The sequence below is a fragment of the Centroberyx gerrardi genome, chromosome 23 (assembly GCF_048128805.1).
Source record: "Centroberyx gerrardi isolate f3 chromosome 23, fCenGer3.hap1.cur.20231027, whole genome shotgun sequence".
Classification (NCBI taxonomy): Eukaryota; Metazoa; Chordata; class Actinopteri; order Beryciformes; family Berycidae; genus Centroberyx; species Centroberyx gerrardi.
In genome coordinates, this window is record NC_136019.1 from 12,493,956 (window position 1) to 12,517,904 (window position 23,949).

Here is a 23,949-nt window from a genome sequence, read left to right on the forward strand (position 1 = left end):
CGCTCTCTCATAACCCTTCAAGTAAAAGAACAGAATGAAAGCGAGGCCGACCTTAACTGTGCATGTTTTCAACCAGCCACTTCAAACCTGTATGTGTTTACGTGCTCATGTCAGACTTCTTGCACATTCAAACAGCCTCCCACCCGTACTCCCTTTGTTGCCACGAAGAAGGTCTTGGCAGAGCCACCAAGCAACAATCAAATATTCCCGTGTTGACCGATCGATGAGAGGCACCTCCTGACCTTCCTCGTTCACATCTCGATAATGAAAGACGAGCAGGGGTTACGAGTAACCTTGGTGTTCGATACAGGAGGGGTCAGGCGTCGATCGCTCGGCGAGGGTCCAGCCCCGCATTGGCATGCTGGAAATCACCGCAGGTCTTAAGGAACTGTCTGGAAGGATGCATGGTTGGGATTAAAAGCTCGGGCTGGACTGAGCTCTCCTGTCTCCTCGGTGTCAATATACCCAAGGGTCTGTCACTCGCTCCGCACAACTTTAGTCTGAGAGGAAAGTAATTTACTGGCCTATGAAGGTCTTAATTCACCTTACATGATGCACTTATTATGTTGATGGTGGGATGTCAGGAGTACGTTGAACTATGTGCAAGTGTAAGATTTTCAGCAAGCAACCGCATTTTAATGACAAACAGTGATGCAGTACAGTAATTTTATTGTAGTATACAGTGATGTGATCAACCCACGGTTTGACAGTTAACACATTCAAATGTCTATAGAGGACAATTAAAACATTATCTGTGAATGTGATAGATTATTTATGAGCAAAATTTGTTTGAGGATATATCAGTCAGAAAATGCTGCAACGTTTGAAGCCTCATTACTATCAAGAAGTCTTCATTTCACGACAGCTTCTATTCAGAAACAGAAAAAGCTGCGTGAAAATACTTGGGAGCCCCCAAGTTTATGCAGGACTTTGCTTTGACAGACTGGAAGTGCAAGCGAGGTGAACAAGGAAGGGAGAGAGAAGTAGAAAGACTGATATAGTTCTGGCTTTTTCTTATTCTCCCTCTTCGGCGCCGGTAGAGGTGACAAGGAGTTCCTTGTATTTCACCCCACGCGGCACCACTGTCCCATCGAATTTGTCAAGCGAGGCCGAGACGTTGGGCTGTCTTTTAACTTCTCCTCCATACCAACAGGTCTCCGGAGATACAGCCTGAGGAGGAGGGGAGTCGCACTCCGCTAGAAAACAAAGTCTAGAGTGTGTCATCCTGTCTGTTTGTTTCTGCTCGGCTTGTTTTCCAGCTCCAGTATGTATTCGGTGTCGATGTCTGTTTGTAGCAACACGATTCATCGCGAGACACTTTTTGAAAAATGACATTTTTTTGTAACGCACTTTTAGTGTTATTGTACTGTACATAAAAAAAAATTAGCTTCATCCATGCCATGATTTCCTGTAGCTTCTTTGACCTGATGTAATGGCAGAGCAAGAAATCATGTGGTACTTTAAGCTTTAAGTGGCTCTGGAAAAAGCTACAAAGGCAAACCACACAATGTGGAGAAAATACAGTCCATATATCAGCTGGAAACAACAGGAACACAACAAGGTCTACAGTACAGCTTCCCTCACTAATAAAACTTTAAACACTAGTATGAAAATAGCCCAAGGCGCAACAACAGTAGCCTATGGGCTGACATCTCTAATTTGTGATGTCAAAACGAGCTCCTTGGAAAGGCAAATTCAAATTCTGATCTCGTAACTAATCAAACACCACCAGATGTCCCAGTTGCAACCGAACAGCATTGTAAACAACAATATCAGGCAACGGTGGACGTCATGTACATCCTGTCATCTCCTCAAGGTGACATGAGAGCAAAGAGACTGCGTGGCAACACTATCACCGGGGAAAAAGGGAAAGGGTGCAGTGGAGGGTCAGATGTACCATCTTTTATCTCTCACTCTGCTGCATCCCTCTCAGACATTTTCCAACTCTCAAAACATTCTCTCTCTCTCTCTCCCCCTCCCTCCCAACCTCCCTCTCTGTACCCTACTTCTTTTTTTACTCACAAACAATTTTTCAGTTGTTTTCAATTAATTGATTCAATATGGCAGACACAGATTATAAAAAACTTGAGATCTGCTCATTGTGCAGTGTGGCTTCCCTTGTGTGTTATTTTCTTAATTAAGATGCAGGGTGAGAATCAGTTTGAGGAGCTAGTGTGATGATGCAATCACTTATTAGAGGTGGATTCTGCAGCTACATAAGAATTTTGATAACCTGCGGACTAGGATTTTCAAACTAATAATAGTGTGATAGCTAAGGTCAAATCGGAAACTACCTGCTATTTTATGATCTGTAAAACCACCACAGAAATATAGAAATGTCAACCTATGCCTTTTCAAACACAACGCCATGCAGGCTCAACCTGCCTATATTTCCCAGAATGACATTCGCCAACCCCCGGAGAATGGGTGTGAACGTGTTGCATGTTGTGTTGCAGAGCAAGAGATAGATTTAGTGAGAGACTTTCCAGTCCAGAAAAGCGAGAGTCGTGCCCTTTACTCGAAATGCAAAACATGTCTTGTGGTTGCATTGCATCATGGTCTACTGAGGCTGCTGTCGGTGGAGAAATTGGTCTCTCTGCCTCTTCTACGATGGATTTCTCTCTGTATGACTGAAATAAACAAGGATAGCCTGCACTCTGTTTCTTTGTATTTCATTTTTCTTTCTTTTTTCCCCCTGTATGATTGTAGAATGTTGGTGCAATGTTGAGTCTATAATGAAGCCCTAGCTCTTTGATATTAGGGACTGACAGAAAAACCTGATGTTTACCTTTGATGTTTTAGCTGAAATTTTTTTTATTTTTTTATTTCTCAATCTCCACCAAATTTTACACACGGCATATTTGAAATTTATACATCATGCCTATTTCAAAGAATCTTGATACTAGAATTTTATAACTGTTTGGCTGTGATACACAAAGTTGATAACTATGATGTAAGGAGACATAATTCTAAATATTTCATGCTAGAGCACTCAAATTTGGTAGATAGGTTTCAAATCTCTACAGAAGCCCTGAAAGCCAAGATAAAAAAAATGGGATTGTCTTGGTGGAGCCAAATATCAAAGATTCATGTTTTTTTGTTTTTTTCCCCGAGTTTATCTCAATATATTGACTTATCAATAGGTGAAAAAAATGCCAAGATCCTTTTTCTAATTGGACTAATTTTTTTTTTCTCCCGTTGCTATCTCAATATATTGTGGGTGAGAGAACTAACTGATAATTTTGCAAATAATGATATCTCAGGCATCTGTGTGTGTTTGCACCATGGGCTGGGTCCCTATATTTAACAATGGTTAAGTGTTTTAGGGTAGATTTATCCTTTAACATCCCAATCCAGATACTATCAGATATTATTTGGAGTTGAATAGATTGCATCACACCCAGAGCTCCACCCAATCTCACCCTCCCCCTTTTATCACCCCTATCCTTCGCCTCCCCATCTTTCCCATCTGAACCCAGTTGCTATAGCGACATGGCCGCCCCAGTGCCCAAAACACACAACCACGAGACAAACACAAGCCATTTTTATCATTCCAGGAGCCGGCCAGGCGGCAACAAGCATTTCCCCGCATACCCCACCCCTCGTCAGGAAAAGCCACGGTCCAGTGGCTGAGGAGGCCATTGATGGAATTAAGACTCATGAATAAGAATGCAGCGCGGGGCAAGTGAGAGCTCTCCCACTGTGTAATATTGACATGCTCCCCGGTCAGAAAATAGCCCGGCATAATTAGCTTTCACAAGCAAGTATGGGGCCAGCAGGAGAGGCCACTCCAGACACCGATGAAACCCTTGACAGGAACGTGTGTGCCGCTGAATGTGAGTGGGGGGCGGGCAGACCTGGAGGGACAATCAGTGAGCATCTATCGTAGCCTTTTGGGAGCATGTAGCACATGCCAAGCCAGGTTTTCCATCAGCACAGACAGACTATGTTGAATGGATTTAGATGATGAGATTGAGTTTACAGCATTGCAGCGAGGCACCGCATGCAAACGCTTCTGAAAATTTTCAGTATTTTCAAAGATCAAGAGGCTTTTTTTCCTAGTTTTTAGCCTAGTCACTTCGGTTAAGTGGTTCTATTGGATAAGATATGATGATGTCAAATCGTTAATAGACTGAATTAGGCAAAAAATGGCCCCAGTATCTAGACAGTTCTAAAGGTTACAATGACGGAGTGAAAAGGTCAACAAAGTCTCTGCCACCAAGTGAGGAAGTCATTAGTGTCAGATGGCTGATTAGGTTGATGATATGGCAATGTCATTGTCATTGTTAATGAGAATTAGTTGATCCATGTCAATCTCACATCCATGTTGATCAGATATACAAGGGATGTCAGACTAAACGCCATCTTTTGTCATGAACTGTAAATGAACTGCAAGTCACGCAGCAAAGAGCAGCAAATTCCCTCCAGATAAGAGCCTACATTTGCATGCTGAGTATCTCCATATGGACTGCTATATGTTTAGGGTTCAAGTGGTACAGACTCGATGAATATTAAGCTGCATGCTCGGGCTCGATCAAAGTGAATTATGCAATTGTGCTATGAAACATTGATCATACGGGAGTGTCGTCAGTTTTCCAGCTTAAAGATTGATATGTTGTCTTGTCCCATTGCATATCAGCCATGCAGACGGTTCCAGTAGCCAAAGATCAGACAGAGGGCTAATTGCAGCCATTTAATCTATTAGCACTGAAAGGTTGTCATGTTCCAGAGCAAGTGAAAATTTTAACCCATATCTCAATCCAAATCAGGTCTGGGATCTTATAAGATGAAAGAATGGAAAATAGGAATCCCCCCCACAGTCAGGCACACACACACACACACACACACACAGAAGTGCCCCCTACTCTATTTACTACCTTATACAGAGAGTGTTACTTGTGAAAAACCCTGTGCCGGTGACATCTTAAACACAATTCTGAGCATATGCTCTTGCCAAAATGGAATGAAGGCAGCCGATAAGAGAAGTGACCGCAGGTGAGTGAGAGGGGACTGGTAAAACAGGTCCTTTGGGAGGTGTCCACTGTGCTGCAGGCAGACAGAGTCTCCGAGGAAGCAAAGTGAGACTGCTCCTTGCCTCGCTCTCTTGATTTCGTCTCACCCGGGCGAGGGAAGAATGTGACACAACTGTAGGTCCCACTTCCACTGCCCTCCCGAGTACAGCGCCCAGAAAACTTGGCTCGTTGCCACCCATTCATACCTGGCTTAAGCCCATCAGAAAAGGGGTAGAAACAAAGAGAGAAAGAAGGAGAGAAGGAATGAATGAAATAAAAGGGAGCGAGAGACAGGGAGAGTAGTAGAGGAGTGCAACAAAACAAAAAAAATGGGAGAGGGATTCTACGTGGGAACAGTAATTGAGAGGAGAGAAAAAGTGAGACGCAGAGAGAGGAAGATAGGAGGATTAAGAGAGGTAGAGAGTGCCTCGTAACGCTGAGTTGAGCGATGACTGGAGGCTTTCCCAGGCAAGCAGGTTGAGCCATTGTTTAAACGGGACTGGGGCACCTCATCGTAGCTTCAACTTCCAAAGATGAGCCCAATCATTCCCGAGGAGGGTTCGGTGCCAGCCGAGCCAGATGACAAACAACTACACACACACACACACACACACGCACACAGAGCAATCACACATACACACATTTTAACACTCCATGACAAATGCTGGGGATACAGCGCTGTACTACAACAGGGTAACAAGAGAGTTGTGCCATCTCATCCGAAGCCTGGCACCACAGAGGGGTTTGACTCCCGAAAGCACACCGAGAAGCTACACGGTGCTTATGAATGATTCACTACCACAGCATCATTTGGAGTGGCAAACAGTGGAAAACATTAATAATCAAAACCTACACACTGTTTTTTTAAAAATAACCCAAACCTAAATATGACTTGGTTAGAAAAAAAGAAAATGATGTATTGTAGTTATTTTAGATGCTATGAACTATGCTGACTAAATAAGAAAAAGTCTAATAGAGAACAACTTAACAGTAATGAGCTCCCTCTCTTATGTGCAGCAGGGAAAAGTAGCACAGGCAGTGTAGTTAGGAGATTTTTACACTGCGCACTACCTTCATCTGCATCTAGATCCTCAGAAGATGATATGTAATAGCTGTAACCATGTGGTGCTAAAAGGAACATTCTTTCAATAAGAAACCAATTTACACTGGGCATAAATCAACGGTACAGTTCGGCGATACGTGGATCCTAAAGCTGACAAGCGTTTCTCTGATTCATAGGCGTGTCGTTCGGTGACTTCTACCGCTCCTGCATCAATTTCAATTAATGTGTCTTCCAATTGCAGGTGCTAATCCAAGGCAATTCCATCAGAGGAAAGTTATTTTTTTATGGGAAGGAGGTGCATTGAGGGAGTGAAAAAACTAGAGGGAGTTTTGGTACTCCTTCCAAAAATGAGTCATGAATCAGCATGAAAGGATGTTGTTTTTATCTTAGAGGAGAGATGAATAGCCAGCCAAGTTATTAAAGGTCAGGAGAAGTTGCCTGCCCACTCTGTTACATGTGAGGGAAAAAATGGATCCAATGCTTTAGGGCAGAAGGAAGAGTTGGAGCAGTAGACATCAAATGTGTGTGTTGGCTACTCCCACCTGCCAATTAAAAAAAAAAAAAAAAAAAAAAAAAAAAAGGAAGAAGCTGAAAGCTGGAAGAAGATGGATGAAAGACTATGGAGCGCAGAGAAGGGCAAACATCAGATGGAGGGATGGAAAAAGCGGAGTCGGCTCCCTGCACTCCGACTAACCACCTGCTCCTGTCTGAATTAGCCCTTTCTTTACTGTTTGGACTCATCCGAGTGAAACCCACTCCCCCAGCTGACAAATGGACTGAGGCCTCCTCCTTCCATTTACTTTCATTACATTACAAAACCCCACGTTCAGCAAGCCACCACGGAGTCGGCTATTAATCTGACACCAAAACGCCTCAGACCCTGAGACCGAGTCGAGGTTTCCTGAGGGTAAAGCGAAGGGAGCCGAGAATAAAAACATCTCAAAAACTCCCAAACTTTTGGATTCTTTGCCAATGTGCTCAACTTGTTGGGGCATAATAAAGTCCGTGGGGCATTCGGCAAGGAAACCCAAAATGGACGCCGTTACGGTTGATTCAAACCACTGGCTTGGTTGGAGTCAATCCGCTTCTCTTTTATCTCTATCCCTTGAGAGATATCAATCCACTTCGCATGGGGAGACGTCCGAAAACATTTCCCATTTGCCAACCCGGGCCTCCTTTTCCCTCTAATCACCACAGAGTCTGGTATGGCCACGTCTGAGACCCAGGCTACCCAAAGGCTGAGAGGATAGGCTGCCAGCCCGAGATTTACAGCATCTAATTGGCCAAAATGAAATGCGGCAGGTTCTTATCAAAGAGGGGTGGAAAAGGGTTCGGAGGCTGGGAGCAGGCAGGCAGCGCTGAAAAACGAGAGGGGATAATGAATGTCAGGTGATGTCATCCAATCGAGGAAGAGAATAGAGAATTTGGAAGAAAAAAATCTCCTTGATTTGAAAAGTCTGTATGCAAAGAGGGTTATGCAGGGGCAGAAAGCAAACATGCACAGATGGAAAAAGGGTTTAAGTTCCGAAAGTAATCCAGGGAACTTTGGAATGTGGTTAATGCTTTGCATGTTTGCTATATCGCATAGGGATTTTTTTTCTTCTTCTTCTTTCTCTTTCTTTTTTCCCTCTGCATATTAACGTCTGCTGCAAAACCTCCCACCATTCTCCATTTGCTCTTGCACTCCCAGCAGGCAGCTGTTTACTGCTGTGGATCACTGGTCATGTTTTTGTTCTGTAATTGTCAGGTGCTCAACAAACTCGCTGTTTCGTGGAGGAACGACCTTACTGTAGAGAAAGCAAGACAAACCCATGGCTCTTGTGTAGCTAGAAAAGAGCTGGAAGAAATAACAGCTTCGACTCGGGTTTCACATCACAGGGACTGTGCCGAGTGACTGATGAAATACATGCAGTCAACACAAGCTAATATATGCCATGAAGTGTACACTTTCAACCATGTGTCCATATGGGTGGCCCCGGGAATCAAATCCCTCAATGAACTTGCTCAGGCCCACCTTTCCATTATCATCGTTGCAATGGAACCTTGAATATAAAGCAGCACATGTATGATATTTGCCCTTCCAACATTAAAGTCATGCATAAATTCATCTGACATCATTGTTTGGGGAGTTAAAATGTTTATGCAAAGCTTGACTTTAAACAAGGGGGACCACTTGAGGGAGGGCTTTGAGGGTTATGCATGAACAATGACTGCACTGCTCTCTCATCTGCTCAGCATGATAAGCTCTCTCTTAATGCCAGTGGCGGCTGTCTATATTAATCTAAATATCATCAAAATATTTAAGACCATTATGCTAATATGTTCACTTTGCAGCTTTCTTCAGTGATAAAAAAAAAATGAATTGGTGAAGTGTTAATGACGCCAAACATTTAATAGCAATTGAAGCCTTAGTATAACAATTTTGACTTCAAGCCTACACTATTCAGAAAAAGAAAATGAAAACTTCATAGTTCCCCAGTGAAGCGCATTAGTATTGCTAACAAGTGATGGCAATTGTCAATTTCTCAAAAACTCTAATAATGACCTGAAAGCATTTTGGATTTTCTGACTTTTACTGGTCTTATTTAATGATCAATAACAAAGGCTCCTTAAAACCTTGAATCAGCCCTTGAATAACACCAACATTTTAAAATTTTTATAGTGACTTGAAGCAACCAATTCATCTTGGATAAGAGGCGGTCGTGGTTTGTCTGAACAGCATGATCAAAGGTATAAATGTGCTTGAAAATACACAGAGGAGAAAAGAAGTATAAGTATAGAAACATTCACGTAAACACAAAAAGGAAAACCAGGACAAGGAATATGTGGGAGAGTATTAGGCAGATGGTCAGGGTCTTACATGTGCCTGGCCACACTCGGAGTTGGGGGCAACTGGGGACGAGCGAACATGTGCTAATATTTGAATTTGTTTGGAATTATAAGTATCATCTTTGTGTTGTTTATATAACTACCTTCTTGCACTATTCGCTAATCTTGGAGTATCTTTCCTTTGTTCCATCAAGAATAATCTCCCTCTCCTAAGCTTTGATCACCAACAAAAGAAATTCTAAATTACTACGAACTGCTTTCATTACTCAAAAAAAGAATATGTTCGATTGTGTGATGCACACCAACAAGAGGGATTTGAGAAAAAATAATTAGCAAAACCAAAAGGCGGGGATGCCAAAAAATCAAGGAAATCAACAGACATTTTTGTTCTTCACTCATTTGGACATTTTGGCAAGGCAGGAACGCACGGAGACTGGAGAATATGTCTGTTCCTGTCGATAAAATCTACGCACATGACACGCCGTCCCGCTGGAGATGAGGGGATTTGGACGAGGATGGGCAAAGGAACTGAAGGGGGATTCTTCAGCTAATCCTACTCTCTTCCTCAAACAAATATCTCATCAAATCCTTCAACTCTGAAATCAGGTCAAAAGCCACGGATAATGAGAACTGGACCGGACGGGGAAGATCAGCAGTGAAGGAGACGGGATCCTCCTATCAGATTTTCCCTCCTTATCCCACCCACCCGCCTCATTCTTGTCCCTCTGTCAGCGCATGTTTTCCTTTCATGGGAGAGATTCATTTGTTCCATGCATTCCAGCGGTAAATGTGATAAAGTGTGCAACTCCCTGGTGACATTTGGTTTCCACCTTAACATCATTAACAGGCAAATTGTCAACTGCCACAAGACCAGCAGGTTCAGATCGCAGGTCGTGTTTAGTTTGTTTTAAAAAGATATCCATCATGTCTTGGTATTTATTCATCGTCATCATTTCATCATTAGATACAAGCGCATGATCACAGCATAGTAAACACACATTATGTTTTGCTCTTCTTTGTTCCTTGAGGAGAGATGACACCAGATGTGTGATAAGACGAAACCATCATACACCATAGACAGACATCCAATCAACAGCAGAAAGGTTCGCAGAGTGATTGAGCGATGGAGACAAAAAAAAAAAAAAAAAGTTCAGAGGAAAAGTGATGGAAAAGACAAAGGGAGGGACTGGACAAAGATAAAGAGGTGTGTGTGTGCATATGTGTGTGTGTGTGTGTGTATATATATATGGGGGAGGGTGGTGCTCCTTTCTGACCTGCTTTCTCCTTCAGGGGTCACGCACAAGCCCGACACAATGCTATCAACCGTCCCTTAAGGTGCCTGCCGAGGTCTACTGAGATGTGAGGTGATATATTGCTTTGATATAGCCTGTAATTACTGGCCGTGAAGGCCACGACGCCTTGGGGAACGGAAAAGGGGAACACAAAAAAGGGAGGAGAGAGACACCGGGGCTCTGATGAGAAAAGGGTCACTGTTGTTTGATAGCGGTGGAGCCCCGTTTTTAAGTGCCCGGCCTCTCCGGTGATTTGACACAGCGGGAAGCGGCACTGCATCCATACGTGTGCGGGAGAGGTAGCGTCAGCTTCGAGAGATGCCTGAGCCGACTGTAGAGGGGATTTACAAAGCCCCAAACAAACGGGCTGCAGAGATATTCAACGAGGGAATTCCACTGATTGCAAAAAAAATCACAAGGCCCTGTAGGCAGATGATGTAAATGGCCTCAAATTGTGTCAAATTAGTCTTTGGCTGCATGCTTAAATTGCAGTATCGTTTCTGCGACGCGGCACCACCTATAGGTGACGTGTTTATCAAGCAGCTGTGGATTTTCCAGAGGCAAAATGGTCACCGAGCAAAGGGAGGAATGGGTAATGACGGAGAGCCATTCATTTCATCCTGTCACAGCATGGTGCGAGACAGCCTTCATTTTGAGATGCATTACAGCACTCACAAGCTCAGCGGCATGCTATCACTCAGACATGGGGTGCTATTAGACCTCAGTTAAAAGACCGTAATGGAACCAAACACCTTGCCGAAGGAGCCCACATACACCTTACGGCCCTCTTTATAAGTGGCCTAAATTGGAACGGGTAGCGCTTGGGTTTGATTGTTGAATATCAATGGGGCCCTCTTAGTGGCAGGTGGGGACGGGGGGGGGGGGGGATGGGGGATTGGGCTGCCTAAATGTGTATTGACAGCTCGCGGAGGCTGGTGACATGGCTGGGCATTTGCCGGTGATGGATGCGAGCCGGTGGCACACAGACTGAGCCGGCAGCAGCGCGGCTCATCTTCTGATGGGATGTGAATGCTAACCACCAGTCACCGCGACTTAACTGGTGCCAGCAGGAGAGACAGGTGGCGCACGGGCTAGGGGGAAAAAAAAGGCCAAAGTCCCACAGGAGGAAAGTACCATGATGAAGTGAGGGGAGAATGGGAGATTGGGAAGGATGAGAGGAGGGATGGAAAGCCAGGAATGCTGTGTATCGCTGTAAAGAACTACTCATTACAGATTATAAAGCAGACGAAGCTAAATGTGTAGCATATGCAAATGACACAGATTTGTAGAAGAGAGAAACAGTGAAGAAAATCAATGAATAAAAAAAAATCGAAATACTATGCTAATGTTGGCTATAAGACTGCAAATCTGATTAAAGCCAGTCAATTGTAATCTGGAAAGATAGTTCAACAATGTAAAAATGGAATAGGTTCAGAAGTATGGCATCGTTAGGCAGTCCATTTCTTCCCTGCATCACATTAGCACATTATCCTTCCACTGACATTGTATGCACCCAGAAACAAAATATACCATGTGAAGTGCTTTCTGCCCCGGCTTTTCAACTGGTCAGCATTATCAGACATCTTCGAAGACTTTCTCTGCTCAAAGTGGTTCTTTTTTTGTCTTCGTTCTTGTCTCCCGTCTTTTTTTTTTTTTTTAATCCTAATGAGCTTAGCTGCTGGGCTCCTAGCAACAGCTGTGACAGCTCGGCACTGAACTAGTCGGGGGCGGCGTTTGTTTGTTGTGCTAACCTTCGCATGCTAATGTGTAGCTGTGTCGCTAAAGCCACAAATATCATTGAATCCTCTCACCCCCCCCCCCTCTCAATTCGTGCCACCCACACCTTTCATCCACTTGCCAACTTCCCCTCCCAAGACAAAGCGCGCTGGCTCCGAATAGGGTTGTACTTGCCTTTTAGAAATGTTGAACCACCCCCGGTAGCAATGTGATGCTAAAAAGAGGTGCTGTTCCCTGGTACTTTTTGTTAGTTTTGTGTTCTTGACAGTAGCAGGACCCGTTGATTCATTCCTGCGGGGATTTTTAGTCCGAGTGGGCGGCAGGAGAACAAGAGAGCTACAGGGTGCATCAATTATCTGACAACATGTTTGAAACTCCCTCTTTTTACCATCAGCTGCTTTTCACACAGCTGATTATCTCAACTCTGTGGTACTGCACTCAAAAGCCAAGAAAAAGTAGCCACATAATGCCCAAAGGCCCATTAGTATTCTCAAAGGGGTACATCTAATGTGAAACTAAAGGTTTGGAAATAAAAAAGGGTACACATATGTTAGCAATTTAGATAAAGCCCATCTTTACTGAGTACTCAAGGGTGTTTTGACCTCACAGGCATGGGTAACCATGCTTAGAATGATATCCCACATTTTGCTCTAAGTGCTGCAATAAGTCAACAAAAGCGCCAAGATGGACTACGCTCATATCCACTCTACACCAGCCTTGAGCTCTATGAATTTTTCTTGAATACGGTCTACTTGGTTAAATTCCCGATACTTGTGTATATATTAACTTAATGCTAGCTATCAATTACGCTCCTAAAGCCAAAGCGCAGAAAGACTACATTCTGTCTGCCTTGACAAATAGGTCTCTGTGTCCTGGTTTCCGCACAACAGAGCCATAACTCTGCACAAAACACTCATATCTGGCAGCAAAGTTCACGGAGCAAATTTGTATTTTGACAAATAAGAGATAATGTATTCAAATCACTTCAAATGAACATCGATTTCTGTCTGAGCAAATTTATGGCTGGTGAAGATTTACAGCCAGGCATGGTGAGGTTTACGTTGTGTCGGATATGTTCATGGCTCATTGGAATTCTTGACCCAGTCTACTTAAAACAGAGAGATGTTGTGGGCTTTTGTATTGACGTCCCGAAACCATGAGTGACTTTGTAAAAATCAATCCTACGTTTTCCCATTCCCAAACAAATCGCAATGAACAAATCTTCATAATCCTATTATCTCACACATAGCAAAACATGACTATATTGTAAACTATATTGTGTATACTAGATTTAAAAAAAATATATATTTTTTTTCACACAGCCATCCAGGACTACACTCTCATATTGCTTCAGAGAGAGACAGAGATTGATAAAATGAGAGGGATCTGATATATGAGTGGGAAACAGCCTAGGAGAAGAAACATGAGTGTCTTGAGCAGAGTTGCATTTAATTGCATCTCTTGACTTCAGGTTTGTATTACATCTCTTATCAATTGGAGATGTGTCTTTTATGTTTTCAAGACTGCTTCACTAGAATTGGCATCCATTCAGTTCCTGGATTCATGTTTATTTTTAAAAAATAGCAGAAAGCAAACTGGCAATCATTGGCTGTTCTTTGTATTGGGAGCTATGATCATTTGTATAGTTTGTATATTCTGAATGGGACTACAAACAGTTCCTTGTCATTATGCTTATCATCTTGTCATCATCAATAAGGTCGATAGGAATCAATAGGAAAATTAAACAATTAGAAAGTGCTGTAGATGTAAGCCCACAAAACAATTACAACTGTAAGATAAAATATAAAACGTGTATGAACCCTCGGCATGCAAGTTAACCGTTTTGACAATATCCACTGACAACAAGAAGATTTAACGTTTACCCAGATTCATTCCAAATCGGCAAATACAAATATGCATCATCTAATACAAACACTAAGGTGCACATACCTTTGAGACATGATCTTGTATGCGTCTGGCAGGTAGCACCGCGTGTTCTCCATCTGCGCCGGGTCTGCATCGCAGATCTTGTCGTCGGTGCGGCCGTAGTTGGCGCTCTCGATCATGATGACGTCGGTGCCCGGGCAGCGCAGCTCGATGGGGTAGCTCTCGCATGACAGCTCCCTCCTCACCACCGCCATGGGGATGGGCGCTCGACTGAAGGCTGCAGAGAGGAAAGTGACAGGTCAGAAAGTGATGTCACAGGTGATAGAAAATCACACCGGTTGCTACCCGTTCATGTGTTGTATGGATAAAACCGCTCAAATTCCTCTTCCATTTTGCTAAAGATGGGTTTCTGGGAGTGCAGAAGCCCTCAAGCTTCTGCACTGCAGTGTGAAAAAAATATATAACAGCACTGATGTTCAAGAGGCCGCTGGTAACGTCTTCATTGTGGAATTAGGGTTAGCTGAGAATTGAATAAAAATGAGTTTATTCCTACAGGAGCACGTAGGAACAGATGGGAGGACCTGTAGAGGAGTGGGTTACAATCAAAAGGTCTGACACTGATACGCAAGAAAAGGAGGGCGTCCACCCTGGTCTAGAGGGTGTGGGCGGACGGGACACTAGATGTTTGGAGTGGGAGGATGAGCAATAGCGCAAGGGCCCAGAGAGGCCACAAGTTGTGGAAGGAGAGAGTGAGTGAGAGAGAGACGGAGACTGGGAGAGCGACATGAAGGCCATAGGTCAAACATAAGGAAATAGACAGGGGTCTTGCATTTGGCTGAGAGGATAAACATTCATTACATGGGCGTTGAGCTGAGATATTACAGACAGAGAGAAGCAGAGGGACAAAGAAAACAAACCAGAGCATGTCTGATCCAAGGCGAGATAATATCCCCACCAGACCGGTGTCTATAAATCACACCAATCGTGTAATTCTTTGATTGCAGCGAGGTGACACAAGCCACTCCATTTACACATGGGCAGGTGGCGGAGGGGTCAAAAGGGCGCGCGCTGCCTCAAGCCAAAGCAGAGAATCTGCTTGGCAAAAAATCTGCTGTTTACTGCAGAGCCAAATGGTAAAAGAGGCTAGAGGGACCGAGCGCCGGTCCGGAGGTTTCTGTTTTCCCTCTCCTTGACACAGACACATGCACACACACCCACGCGCGTCTGTGTAGGCTCACACTCGCACATACGCCGCGCACACACGAGCAGCCGCGCGCACAACAGACTGGAGCAGTTCTGTGTTTACAGCGAGAATAAAAAATGAGCAGGAAGCGTAAACATTGGTCTGAGTGGCTGTAGGAGGACCGAGGCAGTTATAGATTTTCATAAACACCCTTTCAGAGAGGTGTGTGTGTTGCAGGAGCCACCTCTGGACAACGTGTACCGCAAGCATTTATCATGGAGGACAGATGGACTGGGAGGGTGAGAGAGAGGGGGAGAGGGAGAGAGAGAGAGAGAGAGAGAGAGAGAGAGAGAGAGAGAGAGAGAGAGAGTATGTGTGCATGTGAAAGAGAGGTGGGGCACAGCTGTATACGTTGTATTTCTAAGTGTTTTACCCAATCGACTACTTGTGTGACGGCGCTGCCTAAAAATACTTCCAGTCTATTTCTATACGATCTCTACCATTTTCAGCTCTCTAAATGTTGTCAAGGGACCACTTTTCACCTTTCTCTGAAAAGAGACGAGTATCAAAGAGAATACACAACGAGATACAGTGAGGTGAAGCAACAAAAAAAAGCTGCTCAATATCGTGTCACTTCATTTTGTCTCATAAATCATTCAAAGTCCAACACAGTGAAGTGCACTTGCCATTGAAACATCACAGATTGGAATAATTGTATTCGATTTGGAGATGAAACACATCAATTATCTTCCCCTTAATGGGAAAATGTATTCCGCCCTCTGAAAACTACCGGTCTGGATCAGACTGAACTTCTTTTGAACTGACAGAGAAAAAAAGATGACACAGGTTGACTTAGGCAGGTGCGCTTAGATGAATGACAGAAGTGGAACCGACGCTGAATGAAAAAGACCGATGTTTCTACCCTACCGATCCTCATGCATCTGCGTGTGGGTTCTTTTCTTTGACGCTCGTCACGCACACTGTGCAAAAAAAAGAACCCACAAAACCCCGTTTTTGATGATTTCTGTTACCGTTTTATGTCCTGAATGGTGATTCTTTTGACCATGACGGTATGCTGTTAGCCTGGTTCCAGACTCCTGAACCGCCCGCTCTTCAGATTTTGTCGAGCGATTCAGAGAGTCTGGTGTGGTGCGGCAGAATAATATTTGTTGAAATCACCCCCTCAAGCAACATATTGTCTTTGCAAAGATGATATATTTGTCAAAAACGAGTGACATTCTTGGTGAAGTTAGTAAATACACCCAGCATCAGTGTCACTGAAAATAAGCGACCAGATACATAAGTCACTAGTGATTGGTTAGGGGGAAAATCAACCCCCCACACACAGAAAACGGCTAACAAGGAGGCAATCTCAGGCTGAATAATGAAGTGGGAATGAAACGGCCATTCAGTCTGAATATCAGGCTAATATGCTGTAACATCAAAAAGCCTGACAAGCTTCATGCGGAGTACTACTTGTAAACTAAAGGATGATCCCGTCAAACTGTGTAACCCTATAAAGGGCAAGGGCTCAATTCATGTCAACTTCCCCAAAGAAGCATTAATAAAACATCAGAGAATAGGAAGCGCAACATCTCCAACATGGGCACCAGCAGCAATCCCCTAATGTAAGCAAGTAAATGCATGCCAGCGACGTCTCGGATTACCAGGCTAGTCAACAACTGTAGTGTAATTACATTTGTGCCCGGAGGCGGTGACTGATAGGGCTCATATTCCTCGCGTGTCAGAGCCAGCATCCTGCCCCACATGCACGTATCGCTGTCTACCTGCCCACATCATTGACAGCGTTATCGAAAATCGAAATAGTCTTATTGAAAGTCCATCCTGTTATCTAAGCTCCCATGTTCTATCCACTTCCACTCTCTCTCTCTCCCCCCGTCCGCTCCTCTCCGGCTAATACGTTAGAGAAGTATTTATATTCAGTGCATATCTCTTTTTTCTCCACTGCAGATTCTCCCTGGATAATTCTTTTGACAAGTGCGCTGCTGAATATGGAAAAAAGAAGTAGTTTGGGGAAAGCAAACTCGCTTGGTGAAACTGTAGGGGTCATGCTGAATATTTCCGTTCCTTTTACACCGCGGAGCAGCGTTCTTAATCATGATGCTTACAGAAGAACACACAATGATATAACTCACATATGAATATTTCAAACAATGCAATTACTCACCAAAAAGGGCACCAGAAAGGTCACCGAAAAAAAAAAAAAGGTGATTGGGAAAATGTCGCTCCCCTGCGGAGCTTTTAAAAATCACTCAGATGGAGCCGTGCTTTGGAGTTTTGATTGTGGCTTCATCAATGGTGATTCGCGTAAGTGAGAAGGGGGAAGATTTGCTGCTCTCAAGAGGATTGGCATAGCAGCGCTTGTTCTTGTCCTGTGGGTCACTCACATCAGCACAGACCCATTACCTTCTCTGAGCCACTGGGCACTTAAGTGCAGGCGGAGCAGACTAACAATGACATTTAAAAGTCATTATTAATGACAAAACAGGGGCCTTATGGGGCAGCGTATTTCATTTCCTCTCCCAAGAAAGAGAAAAGTGTCAGAGAGAAGAAGCACATATGATTACGATGATGAGCTTGTCTAAATGAGCTGCTGACACTTGGATAAACAGATGTCGCAGACATGTGACCGCTCTCAACAAGAGAAACATGTTTTTAGATCATTTCCAGCTTCGACTGAAGTGCATAAGCTCAGACACAGTGGATAATTTCCCAATAAATATGCTGTCTCCAATTACGCCGCCAGCAGATCTGGCTAGGTGCCAAATATGTCCTCAGTAAGGGAAAAAAAACTGTTTAGTCTAATAATATGTAGAGATACAATATTTCATTCTGTGAAGGCAGGCTCATTTCCGGCAGTGGACCGCACAAACTGAAAACTGGGGGGGCATTCAAATGAACTCTGATTGAATTGAATTAATGAGAGATAGATGGAGATGGAAGAGAGAGAAGGAGACGATGAGAGAGAGAGAGAGAGCGCTGATTCAACACATCAAACGTCTCTTTTTCTACCCAGTGTCGCTGGATGGGTCCGGCCCACATAGCTGGTGATTAATTAGCGCATGAATCTAGATGTCGTTATTTGATTAGACCGATGGGAGACTGCCACACCCACTTCCTACTTTGCAGCGAATGAGATTTGTTCGAAATGAAAAAAACACTCTGCAAAGACTACTTTGCAGAGGAAGAGGAAAAAAATCTCTGAATTGTGACTCTGAAAAGTATGGCATTTTCAATAATGCATGAGAGATTATTTATCTTGAAGTGAGAAACAGTTCAGGCAAATTGTTCTCCCAAGTAAATTACGTTTACATATGGCCTAAGGCAGCCAAATTCTCAAAGGCTTAAACACTGAGTTCAAAATTATCCAGGAACTGAACTGTCAAAGAACTCTGCAGATAAAGCATTTAAGGCAACAGCATCAATAAAACGATGTATGTACCGCATAAAAAGAATCCAAGAGGAGGTACTGGTAGAATCGTTCTTGCTTAAATTGCCAAGCAGCTCGGAGAAACTTCCCAAGATGTTGAGGAGCTTCACAGTTTAATTAAGTGAAAACAGAAAATTGAGACTAAATGAGGTAAACTCATTTTCGCTGAAACGCTCGCTGCTGAGTGACGTTAAAAAATAGCTCAGTAATGATGAATTCATGAAGGGAGGCCCGGGCATGTCCGTGACAAACTTTTCAAATCAACTTGATGGCTTTTGACACTTTGACCAATGATGCCGCTAAGCACAATTAGCATTAGTCATTGTGACAGGACCCAGAAATCCATTCAACATGCCAAATGAGCAAGCCATTTGTTTTGTTTCCACTCGCATCCATTGACACACATTTGAACACGTCAATTGGCAACACACCAAGCGCTCGCAAACTCCAGCGGCGGGAGAGACTGATGGCGTTTCACGGGGCGAGCGACGTGCAAAACACGTGTTTCAACCTGTCACTCAAACTGCCCATCACGCCTGGAGGGAAATTAGCTCTTCAGTGTTAACAAATTAGCGCAGGCTGTGTTAGGAGGGGGACCAGATACAATCCGATGCCAATGGTCATGACTGTGGAAAACAACTTAATCTCATTGGATCACTCTTCAGATGGTAAATATTTAATTGGCTTAGCTAATATGGGAGGAGTCAAGTTGCAAGCAGCGTCTACCTATGGTGAAATGGACAACGCTGCAGGTACAACAGAATAAGACAGTATTGCTAGTTTGAACGTTAATAAATTGGGTGCGAGTTGGAGGGAAATCTGCATAACACTTGATGAAACAGCTCTGGCAGACAGCAACATCATGTTTGCATGCACACAAGTAACAAATACAAGTACCTTGCCATCACTCCATAAAGGCTTGATTCACGTACTCAGAACACACAGGGGTGAAGTGACTTTCTATCCGGCAAGCACTTTCATTTAATTAATCACTACTTCAATTCATTAAGTGCAGAGCCGTGGCAAGAAAAAAGAGGAAATGGGAAGCAAGTCTCCCATCAAGGTCTTATGTTAAAAACCACTCCGGTGTGCAAATTACAACATTAGTTTCTTAGGTCAAATCCACTCCAGCTTAGTGGAATTCAGTGATTCTCGTCAGCGCAGTTCAAGCAGTTACATATTGTCATTGAGATTAGCTGAATTGAGCCTTGTTCCCACAATTCATTAAATTAAAAATGAATTCTCCCCTTGGTATATTTAAAAAAAAAGAAGCTTTGAATTGTAATTTGCCATTATTAGCTTGTTTTTGTAATGCTAAATATGAGCAAATTACGTTAATTTCCCATTTCCCTTCTCTCTGTGTGTAAACAGGCTGGAGATACATGTCCGGCTTCATATCAGTGCAGTGGCGTTTTGTCAGATGGTCCAAGCCGGAGGTTAGCCTGGGGAGCTGGCGGCTGCTGTGGCTGCGGCTCCTGACAGCGAGCTGGGCTTTGTTCAGCGCCCGTCATGTCTGACATTGTTTTGCCATTTCCTCTCCTTTCATCGCTCTCCTCCCCCCTCCCGCTCATCCTCCCTCCTTCCTGTAACCCACCCACATGCGTCCGTATCACTCAAGGGACCGCCTCAGCCAAGACTAGCACACCTTGCCCCCTCAAACCCCCCCCCCCCCACCTCCCAGGCTCAAATGAACACGATTTCACTCACACATACACACAAACACACACACAGCTCCCAGAGCAGGCATGACTCAACATGCCCCTTTAGTAACACAGTTTAATTGAGGTCAAAAAAGAGAAACAAAAGGCGGATTTTCTTCTTGTGTGGGGAGAGAGAAGACCTTTCCTCACTCTGCTTTTGCCACACATCATCAAATGGCATCGCCTAACAGCACACAGGAGGCAAGAGCCCGGCTAAATTTAGCACTGTGAACTGAGACAACTACAGTGCAACCTCGCTAATCTAAACCTCTCAGGAAATGGAAGTTGTTCGGCGTTCAGACAAGAGAAAAACATTGAAGTAGTGGGGCGAAGTGATCAATAGGAAAAATCTATGAATACTTTCCAAAACATCCTAAAGAATCTACTTTGGTAGTGTGGTGTTACATTGTGTAGTCTCTTGTTTTTTGGGGTTATTTTTTAATGCGTATTTATATCTTTTGTTGCTCTATAAAGCACTTTGTGATTAACCTGTTTTCTTAAAAGTGTTTTATAAAAAAAAATTGAATGAACTAGTTCACAGGCAACCATAGTCAAGATGAATCGACATTTCTCGGGTGCTGAGATTTATAACAATAGGCAATTACAAGTCAATTAGGAGTTATAGTCTTTTAATATGGTGTTTCTCGAGCTCCATATAGCATATATGATTTTGTGATACAAATTTTTTTGTTTTTATTGAAATGCACTGAGCTATTTCAGCAGCCCTATATAGTGCACCTGACTAGCAGGTTATGCCAAGATATCCCCTCTGATGGTGCCTTTGTATCTCTTCCTCAACCTTATGGAGCACCAGTCACGGGAACATCTCAGTGCACTTCATTCATCGCCATAGCAACGCACAGTATTTTACAAGCTCCATTAGCGCTTTTCACATGAGATACTCCATGAATTGATGACAAAAAAACGAGAAAATGCATTTTCTTATAATGAATAGAAAACCAGGCAATATTGCTGTGTGAATGGATCCCAGCGGCTCTACTAGTAGTTGTATTAATAGTACAACACCGAGAGCAAAAAGAGCTGAACTCCTGCACTAACACACTAGCTGTGATGTTAGCGTCATGCCGACTATCACAGTGTAACAGATAATACCCTTCTGCCTCAGCACAATATGATGCATGCTGTGTATTGAGAGGATGTGTGCCTGTGTGTGGTGTGATGTGTGTGTGTGTGTGTGTGTGTGTGTGTGTGTGTGTGCGATGGTAAAAAAGCACTTAATCTGTTTTGACCCCAATCAGTCGACGTGACACTGAAAATAAACCACCGCACTCTCTCCACACCGCACCAATTGTAAATTCAGTCATTTGTGGGAGGCTGACAAAGAACAGATGCATTTTTCAACTTGAAACAAGCAGAATGGGGAAAAGAGGCTAATGCAATTTACATAAAACCACATATTGGTTGTTGATGAAATCGAGAGAAGAAATCTCCGCTTGTGTTTGTTGTGCACGCTATATGAAGAATATGGCCTCGTTTGGAATTTGGGGTTCTGGGGAGTATAAGGGCGAGGAGAAAATTCTTCACTTTCTTGTTTTGTACAGTTTTATATGAAGAAAAAGCAGGAAATTGAATCTCACTACCACTGTGTCCCTGCACGAACTTGTTTGCATTACAATTCATCAAAAGTATCTTCACATGTGGACTGACTCTGTGAATTACACCGCAACACCCTGCTTTCTGTGGCAGAGCGAGTTTTGCAATAAACTTGAGCCATTTCTGTATTCCATACTCCTCTTACAGTAATTTTTACTGCAGTTTAATATCCGAGGGGCAAAAAGCATGAATTAATACCAATTAAAGCTCAGTGCTGTAATGTTTACTTACATAATGAAGAACAAGAAATTATTCAAATGACAAAATTAAAATGCAATTTCATGCATATGCATCTGTTATGTTTTTAAGTGAGTTAACAAAGACATCGCCTCATATTTTTAGCATTATTTCTGTCACTGGAGGCATACGCCACGTTCATCATATCAAGTGCTGGCTAAAAAAAATATATATATATAATTCTGAAGTCAAACAAATCTAACAATAGTCTCTTATCTGAGTATATTGATTTTATGCAGTAGGTTAAAGGTCAAGTGCAACCATACTTGACCCAATGGAGGACACAAACCAAGTTGAGGCCACACACACACACACACACACACACACCAAAAGGTATAATTCAAAAGGTATTTGAATGAGTACAGATATCAGTGATGAAGTGGGGAAAAGATAAATAAATAAGAGCGAAGGGGGGTCTAATGTGGTGGGTGGCATCAGCAGACTTCAGGCTGTGTGTCTGGAGTTGGATCTGTACTTAACTGCAACCCGTTTCTTTTGTTCCCTCCCTTGTGGCCTGTGCATGCTTGTGTGAGTGTTTGCGTGTGTGTATGTGTGCATTTGTGCATGCCCACTTTAATGCATTATGCATTAAGGGTAGAGTAGGGTGGGATCTTCCCCCTAAGGGATAGTCTGCTATCTGGCGCATACAACTATACATACAAAATTACACACAAAATGTGACACCGTTCAAGGATGACAATTTTAAAGCAAGCCCCCTGCTTGTTCTGCCTTTGTTCTTCCTCCCTAGGCTCCAGATGCTTTCACACAATATCAGCGGGGGGTGGGGGAGCGGGGGGTGGGGGGACGGGGCGGTGGGGGGGGGCACCGATTCAATCTATCCCCGATCTTCCTCCAACCGCTCCGGCCCATCCTATGGGAGAGTGCGACCCAGCTAGTAGGCCACTGCAGTGGTCTCATACTGTACGTGTCTGGTGGGTGATGCCTGGGAATGCTCTCTCCTTCTCAGGGGTCACAGTGGCTGAGCAGCTAATTGTGCTAGCTTGCAGCGGCGCCTCCCGCCAATGATTAGCAATGACGGACTGCCAGTCAGGAAGATGAAGCAAAAGAGGCACGGGAGAAGGGAGTGAAATGAGGTGGGTGAGAAAGAGAGGGTGGGTTTGTGAGGGAAAAAAACAGGGGATAGGAAGTGCGAGATAAAAAAGTGATGGTGAGGGGGAGATTAGAATAAATAAAGGGGGGAACAAAAGGTGTTGGAGACACAAACCTCCACCACCCAAAGTGTGCAAAGTAATCTCATTCCACATGTACACAACGTGCAGCGGCGGTGCGGCGCTGCTGCAATTAGCTTGGGTGGCTACGCTACATCTAACACACACAGCAAAGATGATCTCCTTTGATCGTTTTTTCTTCCGTATTCATAATGGCAGTTATCAGACATGGGGTTATTGCGCGGAGATAATCAACTTTGAATATGTATGAAGTAGCATGTATGTGGTGCTAATGCATCAAATCATCTGGCCGCAATTCTTAATACATGGCACATTGGAATCCGACAACAAGGATAAGAAGCATGAAATAGGAGGGGATATGTGACTGTAGGCAAAACATGCCACATGGTTTCACACAGGCAGGTGTAGAGCTGCGACGCGTGATACAATATCACATTGAGGCACGCTTGCACCTTAAAAAACAACTAATTTATTTGCCAAACCTGTTACTGGGAAACAGCGAAGCTTCACTGGTTGCATATATTAGTTTAAACCCTCGCTCAAACAAAGACTGAATTGTCACGCTGTGATTCGTTGCAAATTCTTGACATCTCTTAAAAGTGTCTCTTAGGGTGGTCTGTTTGCTTACTGGTGTTTCTTGTGATAAGACCATCAAAGCTCAGTGTCGTCTGGTCATCAACAGCGCTGTTGGGATTCAGCGTTAGTCAAAGACACGGCAGCAAGGCGGACGCTTGCTGTCACAGGGACTTGAACG

At 43.6% G+C, this 23,949-nt stretch overlaps 1 protein-coding gene across 1 annotated transcript in view; it reads right to left on the minus strand.

Annotated features, from left to right (window-relative positions):
• LOC139914573 (adhesion G protein-coupled receptor L3) overlaps window positions 1–23,949 on the minus strand; it is a 142,500-nt gene that overhangs the window by 109,365 nt on the left and 9,186 nt on the right. The window contains exon 2 of the mRNA XM_078291708.1: window positions 13,884–14,097. Coding sequence (XP_078147834.1) covers window positions 13,884–14,097 — 214 coding nt within the window. The remainder of the gene's footprint in view (window positions 1–13,883; window positions 14,098–23,949) is intronic.